This window comes from Bidens hawaiensis, unplaced genomic scaffold, assembly GCF_021521415.1.
Source record: "Bidens hawaiensis isolate Kalapana, Puna unplaced genomic scaffold, B.hawaiensis_p1.1 tig00044639_1, whole genome shotgun sequence".
Classification (NCBI taxonomy): Eukaryota; Viridiplantae; Streptophyta; class Magnoliopsida; order Asterales; family Asteraceae; genus Bidens; species Bidens hawaiensis.
In genome coordinates this window covers 88,990-99,764 of record NW_027505897.1, presented here as the reverse complement: position 1 = coordinate 99,764, position 10,775 = coordinate 88,990, and the positions used below count along the sequence as shown (strand labels likewise).

Genomic DNA, 10,775 nt, shown 5'->3' with positions numbered 1-10,775 from the left:
TGACTTCCGTTTCTCGTCAATCCTTTCACTTTCCGGGTAAGTTGTAAACTGTAGAACTGTTCATACACATTCCCTAGTCAATAGCTGAAGAAACATGGATCTACTCCCCACTAATGAGTCCTAGATCCGATGAGTCAACGGGGTAGGATACGGTTAACTGCCAATACGATATGAACTCAATTGCCCAAAGTCCAGTGACGAAGACCTGCAAAAAAGACACCGTGAGCTCGTTACGGGAAGGACAAGAGGGGGGGCTCTTCTCGTAACCACCCTCCGGCGTGAGAATAAGTACAGTTCTGATAAGAGTAAAGTAGTTAAGTAAACTGATAGAGTATAGTGGGAGTGAATGACCACCTCATGATGATTGAGAGGGTATTTATAGCCGCAGGGTATAGGGAAGTGATTGGGCTAGCTGTCCCTTTAGAAGATGCTTTCATAACCGTCTGGACACGTGTCCTCATATGACAAGTTCCGCCTATACGTTGCATGTGCATGTATAACAACCTGGACACGTGCCTCTCTTATATTGGTTAGCGAAGTAGTATTGGCCATGTGCACGGTTATAACGACCTTGCCAGGTGTCATTAGTTGATTGGCAAGTGATCACGTATTGCTCAAGAAAGCATCTTTGATAGATCTTCTAGAAGGTAACTAGTTGATAACAGCTGTCCCGGGGCATTTCCTCGTGGTCATTTACGCGGAAGGGTATTCCTTCTTGCGAATGACTTTAAGGGTGCCAGGATGCTTCTGCATGTGTCATGAGGGTGTTTCTTCCTCAGATGATTTATGCGGATGGTTCATATGTCCCGCGGGTGCCTTATGAGGGACTTATGATTGACCCACGGGTATTCCATAAGGGCATTTGGGTCTTTTTGGTACCCTACCTCTATAAGTCCCCCAGTCCAGTGTTTCTTCCGTGTGAAGTGTTTTATGCGGGTGAAATTCTAGACTTAATGTTGATTTGGGGAATTTTGACTTTGCAAGTTGGTGAGAAATATCTTTTGTTGTTGTGGATAATCATGAAAAAGGACAGGTTGACCACTCGCAGGCGCGTGTGCAGGTGCATGGACATTATTGACGGCTGTTACTGTATCCTACTGTACAACTTTTTCCCTTTTTCGAATTTCCCGCGTGTCGTGGCGATCTTTTATTGGACGGTTTTTTCTCTCTCTACTGTTCGCATCCCATCGCATTAATTGCAGTGGGTTTAAATAGAGGGAGTTAACTTCTTTTTGAAGTTTTATCGCCTTTGAATTCTGAATACGAACTTGCTTTCTTTCTTCAATCTATCATTCAATCTTTCTTGAGATAACCTGATATTCTACCAAGTGTTTATGATGGCGTCTGCTTAATCTGAGGTTGATGAGATAGAAGTCTGCTGGGATCAAGAGGAATACCAAAAACTTATTACGACTTATGGTATTCCACCAGAATGGGGACCGGAGTTCCATTCTGCCGGCTCAATACGCAGACTATTTTGACCCTGGGAACTTTCGCCTTCCCATCACAAAGTTCTTTCTTCGGTTAATCAAGGCCTTTGGGATTCATTTATCTCAACTTCACCCTCGTGCCGTCATGCGAATTCGACACTTCGAGTTCGTGTGTATGGCACATGATCTAGTACCCCGGCTGGACCGATTCGTTGTTTTTTACAAGATGGCTAACCGAAATGGATGGTTCACTTGCCACAGTTTTCCTGATAGAGTTATCGGCAATGTTACTGAAGAGACTTCCAAGGATTGGAAGAAAAAAATTTTCTGGATCTCTGAGGATGTGGTGTCGGAGACCATGATCCGTCGTGCTCCCAACGATACTCTTACTGAAATCACTCCGACCGCCCATGAGAAGCGCGACTGGTTTCGCACACTTACTACTTCACCGACGCCAATGCGGGTACTTCCTGAGGAGGCCCTCGTATGGGCGGGTATGAGTTAATTATGGCCGTCTCCTTTCATGGAGCCTGTTTTTATTGAACTAGACGGCCGTGAGTTTTACTATTTTATTCCTCTTCCTTTCTGTTCATGAGTTTTTATTATTAACGTTTTTTGTTTGTTTTCATGTTTTGGATCAATGTTGAACGCCCTAGATGATGGAAAAGGCTGCGTGGGTAGGAATATCCGTGATGTGAAGGATATGCCCATCCTTGAAAAGACTGCCAAATACTTTCTTTTTCCAGTCAAAGTACGCGCTGAACCAATTGTCTCGGAGGCTATCTTCGAATCAGGTGCGTATATCCTGAACCCTCCACCTCTTAACGCGCTGACCTCTGACCGGAAAATCGTCACTCTAAGTGGCGGTTCCGCCTTCCTTGAGGAGGAAAGCTCGGATGATGCTCCTGAGATTTCATCTGTCTCTCATTTGCTGGCAGAACTTTACCGGAAGAGATCTTTCCGTGTATCTCAGGCAAGTGACGTAAGTACCAGCGCTGCGGATGCTGGGAAGGAGCCAAAAACGAAGAAACGCCGGGCACATCATCCGAGGAAACCACTACCACCTAACCTTGTGGAGCGTTTAGGAACAGTGAATGGTGAGTTTTTTCTTGTTAACTTTTGTTGCTCATGATAATGAGATCTGACTTATGATTTTGTTATGCAGATCCGTCCATTGCTAAGGGACATGCATTTGGTAGGCTGCCAACGCCGACACCACATGTCGAAAAACAACCGTCGCCTCCTCCGGAAAAGGAGGCGGATAAGCCAGTTACCCCTCCTATTGAAACGACTGTGGAGGGGTCTAACGTCAACCGGTTACTACCGGGTCCCTGGATTACCTTTTCGAAGGTGGGGATGCTGCTGGTTCTCAACATGATAACCTTGAAGTCACTGCAGAGGGGCAGGGTTGATGAACTTCCTCCACAATCTAGTCCTCAGTTTTACCATGCTTCCTCGCCTTTTACATCGGGCGGGGAAGGTGGTTTCTTTTTTGGACCGTCTGTCCATGAGGCTTGAGGGGATTTCTCACAAGGTGGCTCACAACAGTCTTCCTCCACTCCTGTTCATCTCGGAACCTCAAGTTCTCAATATTTCGGAAACGTTCAGTTGGGGGGAGATTATGACTTGTTTGTCCCGTCTTGGGACATCGTCAACGGGTCTCGGGTTTCTAATCCCAAGACCTGTATGAGTTTTGTTGAACATTGTATGCCACCTGCTGAAGTGGCATACCAACGAACTCGCTCCCCGCCAAGATCTTCATACCGATTTGTCTATTTCCTTGACTAACAGCTTAGCTTGTAGTCAAGAAATCTTGCGGGAGTGGCGGACAATGGGCGGAAAGCTTGGTATTGCTTCCGAGGCCGTGAAAGTTGCGGAGAGGGAAGTCAAGGAGCACCGTAAGGCAGCGAGTGCAGCTAGGTGGAAACAGACTGATGCCGAAGCTGCACTCAAGAAGGAAAAAGAGCGAAACGCTGATGCTACTAAACGGTGGAAAGAGGCCTGCGAGAGGTCTAATGCCACCCTTGAAGCTTCCCAAGCTGAGACTCAAAGAAAAAAGGACGAGTTGGCGAAGACACAGGACGAGGTGTCTCGTCAGAACGCCCGGATCCAAGAGCTCGATGAGGCTTTAAGGTTGCAAGGGGAGCAGTCCGAATTGAAAGATAAGACTGTTGTAGAAATGCAGTCTGCATATGTCTCCCTTTTGCAATCTCAAACTGAAGCAGACAACCGCGCCTCCGCCGAGTTGCAAGAACTTTGTGGTAGGGCGGAGCGCGCTGAGCGGGAAAGACAATACTTCCTCAATCGTGGCCTTGACTCTGTGAGTTTTTTCTTATATACTGTTTATTTTTTGTATGTTTTGATCCCATGATGTTGACAAAATCTCGTTCACGTGTCATCCGTCATATCATGAGGAGCACGGAGCTTACCGATTGCTTCTTGAATTTGACAACTGCTTCGGAAGGCTTTGGCCGGGTGAAGGGCTTTAATGAAGGATTGGCGTTTACCCAGTCCGGACAACCTATTGAGAGCCACCCGCTTCATGGCCTTGACGCGAAGCAAGAATTATACATGCGGTGGGTTCAAGAGTATGATGGCCTTGTCTTTCCGCTGCAGAATATGCTTCCGGAGTTTGCCTTGTCTGAAGATGGCGTGAAGCAGTTGCGGGTCTATATCGACGATGAGTGTGATGATGATGAGTCTGATGATGACAAGTCTGAGGAAGCTTCCCCCAATGCTCCGGAGGGTACTTCAGCTTCTAATCCGTAGGATAGATGTAGGAGTTAAAGTTGAACTTTGTAGTTTCTTTTCATACTTTTTGTAACCACCATTTTGAATATTAATGAAAAGAACTTTATGTGTTGATAATATCTTTGCGAAATATCTTTCTTTAAATTTTGAACTTGTGTAAGTTGGATGAATAGTACTGGTGACGTGGCGGAGAGAGAGTTTTAGGCGGTGGCTGACAGGACGTGTTAAACGCCTTTTTGACAGCCTGTACGCACTTTTTTTTTAATCTCCCGCCTGACGTGTTAGTCATCCTGTGGTCCACTTTTTCTCTTTCTTCTGTCAGTCAGACGGTTGAATTAATTGCGATGAGTATAAACAGGCCTTGATGTCTCCAACCATTCTTATCACTTATATATTTTTCCTTTCGATTATACCAGAGAACTTTGTTGTCTTATATCCATCTTATATACTTGATTCCAATGGCTGCCCAGAAGAAAAATCCCCCCGCTATTAATGAAGTCGGATGCGACATTAAAGAGAAGGACTTCGAAGATGTTAAAGACGTATATGGTTTTCCACCGAAGTGGGAAGCCGAACGTCCAGCAAAAGGGGCCATTTTGACGGCGCCGCCGTCGAAGAAGATGGCTGTATATCTGGACCATTTCACTACGGGTAACTTCCGGTTACCCGTGACGAAGTTTGTTCGGTCTATTTTGAGAAACTATGGGCTCCCCATATCCCAAATTCACCCATTTGGGATGCTAAGAATTCGGCACTTCGAATTATGTTGCCAATCTCACAATTATGACCCATCCGTTGCCATGTTTGCCGTCTTCTACAAGATGACATATCGTGATGGGTGGTATTGTTTTGCTACTACCGGAAAAGGCCCAATCGGTTTCGAATGGATCCGGAGCATTCACGGATGAAATCCAAGTTCTTTTGGATTCGGGAAGATGTCATCCCGTTTTCCATGTCCCGACGAAAGCCAGAATATGTGGCTCCCGAAATTCCCGTCATTGAATATGAGGGTCACAAGTGGTTTGGCACTTTGACCAAGACACCGACACCCATGCGTCCTATTCACGAAGGGGCGATGGTTTGTGCAAAAATGAATCGTTTGTGGTCATTTCCCACTTTGGAACCTTATTACGAGAATACCAATGGGAGTAAGTTTTTACTTGTAATATTCCGGGTTCTCAGTTTACTTTCTTTAACGTTTTTTCGATTCTAGGTGAAGGTTCTATCTTTTCCACTCTTGTGTACAGGATGGGAGGCAGATGGTACGCCGCCCCATTGCCCGGCATGACGTACCGTTTTTAGAACGTTCTCAGAGCAACTTTGTTTTTTCCACCACACTTACTCCGGAACCTGTTGTCTCTGAGTCAATGTATGCCCAAGGTGAGGAGTTTGTCAAGAAGTGTGAAGGTATTCTTCATCCTCGACCTATAACTGCTGCTACTTCAAGCGGAGTGATAGTACTTCTTTCGTCTAGCGAAGAGTCGTCACTCTGTGAAGGAGGGTTATCGAGTGGTGCTACTAACACTTCACGTTCGTCTGTAGGTTTGACCCGCAAGCAAGATTTGAAGGCCACCACCGATCTGTCAACGGGTGAGGAAGGTGGTCTTCAATCCGTTGAGGGCGAACCTCAGGTTATAGAGGCGGGTGCCTCAAAGGCGGCTAGAAAGCGGAAAGCACAGGTTTCTGATGCCGCGCCCAAGAAGAAGAAAAATAAGAAGAATAAGGTTGAAGTCCCAGACCTGGGAGCTCGTCTTCGAGAGCTTTCTGCCCAAGACGTTTCTAAAGGTAAGATTTGAACCTTTACGATTATTCTTCAATTTGTCACTCCTTGGTGATTTAAAGAGTTTTTTATTTTGGGAACGTTTCATGTTTGAAGGACTCACGTCGTCCGACTCCTCCAACCTCACCGTTACACATTGTTCAAGATCCGATCGATTTGTCAGATAATTCCCCTTTCAAGGAGAAAGAGGTTGGTGGATCCGATCATCTTCCCACATCCCCACCTCATCCAGAGCATTTTTCCAGAATCAAGGTGGGGTTAGTGTTTTTCACTATGGGGGGCAGGCTTCCTCATCTCAAGTAGAGGAAGATACTGCTCCACATAGACCTCGCTGGTCATTGCGTCGGAATTCCGTGTTAAACGATGCGGACGTTTGCCAAGAATATCTCCATGAAAGTCTTCCTCCTGCAGAGAGGGAGCGACAACGTCGTTGCATCCGCCAGGAACTTCTAGAGTCCAACTCTTATCATATGGCGAACACTGTTTCCACCAATCAGGAGATATGTCGTGATTGGTTGGCCATGAACGACGAGCTAGAGGAGACCAAGCGAAACTTGCTGGCCGCCAAGAAAGAGGCCCTTAAGGCGTTAACTGACGCCCAAGATAGTCATCGAGCCTTGGAGGAAGATAAAGTTTCTTTTCAAAAACAGCTGGATGAACAAGCTGAACTGATAAAGACCCTTAAAGCTGACTCAGCAGCGAAGAACAAGCGCTTGTCCGACCTAAATGCTAAGAATCGAGACCAAGCCTTGGAGTGTGCTGGTCATAATATGGATCTTATCCGAGCTCAGGCAGATAATAAATGGCTTCTATCGACAGCGATTCCCAAGGTATCATGGTTTTTTTTAACAAGATCAATTCAGATGTGTATGTGCTTACACATGTTTGTTTGACTTAACAGGTTATTACTGACGTTCGGAACAGTGATGACCTTGGGAATTGTGTTGTGGTGCTCCTCCGTGCCTCCGAGCAAGCAGGCCGACAAATGGGCTTTGAGGAAGGTTATCGGTTTGGTTCCGAGGGCCTGGTTCCGGAGGAGTATGTCTTGGCTGGCAAAGACACTGCTTCTATCCTTATCTAGAAAACCAAAGATTTTGACACTCTGAAGTTCTCTCTTTCCGATCATATATCGGAACTTGCGGACAAGGAGGATGTCATAGATCAATTAAAAGAGCTATTGGATCTTGATGAGGAAGAAGAAGAAGAGGCCAGTAACACCGCGGAGGATGAGGACGTCACTCCATAAGTATATATGTCATTGTTGTAAATAAGCCTTTTGCTTGTAATATCTTTTGACTGTAAATAAGTCTTGTTTCCTTCCGATATTAGTGTCTGTCCGGAACTTCGTTTTTGTCAATAAAAGATTACAACTTATCAAATTAACATTGAATTAACTGGACATTCTTCGTACATTGGGCATAAGCCTTCTTACAATAAAAAAAATTGCATAACTTGTTAGTCTATGTGGGCACGCAGGCCAAAAACAAAGAAGCAAATAAAATTGCTACATGTAGCATTTCTTTAACTGTGCTGCGTTCCAAGTTCGAGGGATTTCTGTCCCATCCAACTTCTCCAACTTGTAGGCACCTTTGGGTAGTACTTGTTTGATTTTATAAGGTCCTTCCCAAGTTGGGGCTAACTTGCCCGGAGGTTCCTGGCCGAAAGTCTCGTTGTTGCGGAAGACAAAGTCTCCCTCATCGAACTCACATTTCTGGATCCGCAAGTTGTAATATTTCTCAAGTTGTCGCTTATAATTATGCTCGCGAATCAATGCTAGTTCTCTTCTTTCTTCCAGCAGATCCAGATTCATCCTGAGTTCGTGATCGTTGTCATCTATCAACGTAACCCTCGCGGATGGAATCCCGATCTCTGCGGGGATCATGGCTTCAGTGCCATAGGTTAGGCTAAAGGGTGTCTCCAAATTACAGGAGTTCTTTTTGGTGCGGAAGGCCCAGAGTACATGAGGCAGTTCATCAACCCAACCCGTTCGTTTCGTTCCTAGCCTTGCCTTGATCCCTTCCTTGATAGTCCGGTTGGTCCTTTCGACCTGACCATTTGCTTGTGGATGAGCTACGGATGTAAAGGTTTGAATAACTTGAAGTTCTTTCAACCATCCTTGCAATCCGCTATCAGCAAATTGGGTCCCATTGTCACTTACCAATTCTTGCGGGAGATCAAACCGGCAAATGATGAATTCCCAAAGGAATTTTTTCACGCTTGAAGCCGTTATTGATGCAACCGGTTTGGCTTCCACCCACTTGGTGAAGTAATCAATGGCCACTATCAAGAACTTGACTTGTCCCGGGGCTTCTGGGAAAGGTCCCATAATATCAATAGCCCATTTTTGGAACGGCCATGCAGATGTTACTGGAATCAGTTCGTTCTTTGGGCGCATGGTATTGTGGGCATGACGCTGGCATGAATCACACATTCTGATTTCCTACACAGCGTCTAAGTGCATGCCGGGCCAATAATACCCTGCGTTCATGATTTTTGCAACTGTCATTCTTGGCCCCGCGTGTAACCCGCAAATGCCTTCATTGATTTCCCGAATTAAGTAATTTGCGTCTTCCGCGTCCACACAACGTAATAACGGACCAAGAAATGATCTCCGGTATAAGATTCCATCAGTCAACTGGTAATTCAAAGCATTGTGCTTAATCTTCCGAGCCTCAGCCTTTCCTGCTGGAAGTACTCCGGAAGACAAGTAAGCTTTAATGGGTATCATCCAAGATTCAACACCAATTTGAATTACCAGGACTTGGTTTTGTGGAACGGATGGGTGGTCTAGAACTACTACACGAATATCTTTGGCGAAATGCTCAAAATTCGTTGAAGCTAGCTTGCTAAGGGCGTCCGCCGATTTGTTCTCACTTGTCTTAATGTGAACAATATTGAAAGAGAGAAATTGACGGATCAAGACCTTTGCTTGTGACAAATAAGAAGCCATGACATAATTTTTGGCTTCATATGTTCCGTTTATTTATCCCACAATTAGCATGGAATCCACCCGGGCTTCCAAATGTTTCACCCCAGCTTTTTTGCTATCCGCAGTTCTGCCTGGAAGGCTTCATATTCCGCCTCATTGTTGATGATTTTGAAGTCTAATTTTATGGCGTATGTAAATTCATGCCCCTCGGGGTTGACTAGCCTTAAGCCTGCACCACATCCTTCACTGATTGACGCTCCGTCCGTGAACAATGACCAAACTTGTTCTCATTCCGGAGGTGCTTGAGGTTGTTGTTCGATCAAACATTCTTGTTCTTTGTGCTGCGAGACTTCTGTCATGAAGTCCGCCAGCGCTTGTCCTCTGATTGCCGGTCTTGGTTTATACTCGATCGAGTGTTCACCCAATTCGATGGCCCACTTTGCCAGTCGACCAGACAATTCAGGCTTGCTCAACTCGTTCTTGAGTTTGTACCCGGTTAACACATTAATGGGGTGACCCTGGAAATATCTGCGGAGTCGTCTGGCGGCATAAACTAGTGCCAAAACCAACTTTTCCAACATTGAGTATCTTGTTTCCAGTCCTACAGTGTTCTACTGACGTAATAGATTGGAGTTTGAACATTTTTTCTATCTATTAGTAGGACAGCCCCCACGGCAATGTCGGATGCCGATAAATACAGTGTTAACGGTTCACCCGCATGAGGAGTAGTTAACGTGTGTAATTCCATTAAACACTTCTTGACTTCCTGGAATGCTTGTTCGGCTTCTGGGGTCCATCAGAATTTTGATTTTTTGAGGTAGTTCCTCAATGTTGAAATGAACGGGAAAGATTTAGCAGCGTGGTTTGCCAGAAACCTGTTTAACGCTACTAATCTCTCGCTAAGTGTTTGAACTTCTTTGAGGGATGTGGGGGATTGCATGCAGGCTACTACTTGTATTTTGTCCGGATTGGCCTTAAAACCCGTGCCTGTAACGATTACACCGAGGAACTTTCCTTCCTCCATCCCGAAGGAACACTTTGCTGGGTTGAGTTTCATGTTGATGCTTCTCAATGTTTCAAAAGTTTCCTCTATATCCCTCAACATTTGATCCTCTTCAGTGCTCTTGATTACCAAATCATCCGTATATACCTCAAGATTCCGACTTATTTGACCTTTGAAAGCCTATTCCATCAGTCGTTGATATGTGGCACCCGCATTTTTTAACCCGAAAGGCATCATTCTGTAACAGAATGTTCCTTGGTCAGTGCGGAACGCTGTTTTGTCCTCATCACCAGCTGCCATATGAATCTGGTGATATCCTTTATAGGCATCGATGAAGCACTTGAACTTAAACGGTGCCACAGCATCTACCTTCAAGTCGATCTCCGGAAGTGGGTAACAATCTTTTGGGCATGCTTTGTTTAGATCTTTATAATCTATGCACATTCTCCACGTTCCGTTGCTTTTCGGGACAATCACTGGGTAGGCCACCCACGTTTGATACTTGATTTCCCGTATGATCCCAGCGTGAAGAAGATCCTGCACCTGCTCACTCATGGCCTTCGTTTGTTCTGGGCCCATCTTTCGCTTCTTTTGCACAATTCGGGTGATTAGTGGATTCACCTTTAACTTGTGTTCTGAAATGCTCCGCGGGACATCGGTCATGTCCGCGGGCTGCTATGCGAAAATGTCAATATTCTTGGTCAATAATTGCTTTAAAAAGGTTCGGACAATTTCAGAGATAGCCGGACCAATTACTACAGTTTGATCAGGGAACTTCTTGTTAAGAACCCATTTCTCCGTTCAGTCCGTTGATTTTGCTTTAAGACTTTGCTCGGCCTCGAACTTTCAGTTGTGAAGCAGTGTCGGTTAACATGGATTATT

The 10,775-nt window shown here is 45.3% G+C and overlaps 1 protein-coding gene across 1 annotated transcript; it reads right to left on the bottom strand.

The window, feature by feature from the left end:
* Positions 1–8,401: 8,401 nt before the first annotated feature.
* LOC143615832 (uncharacterized) lies at positions 8,402–8,911 on the bottom strand. Its single transcript, XM_077088849.1, has one exon. It carries the CDS (start codon positions 8,909–8,911, stop codon positions 8,402–8,404), a length of 510 nt encoding a protein of 169 aa, XP_076944964.1.
* Between the last annotated feature and the right edge of the window lie 1,864 nt (positions 8,912–10,775).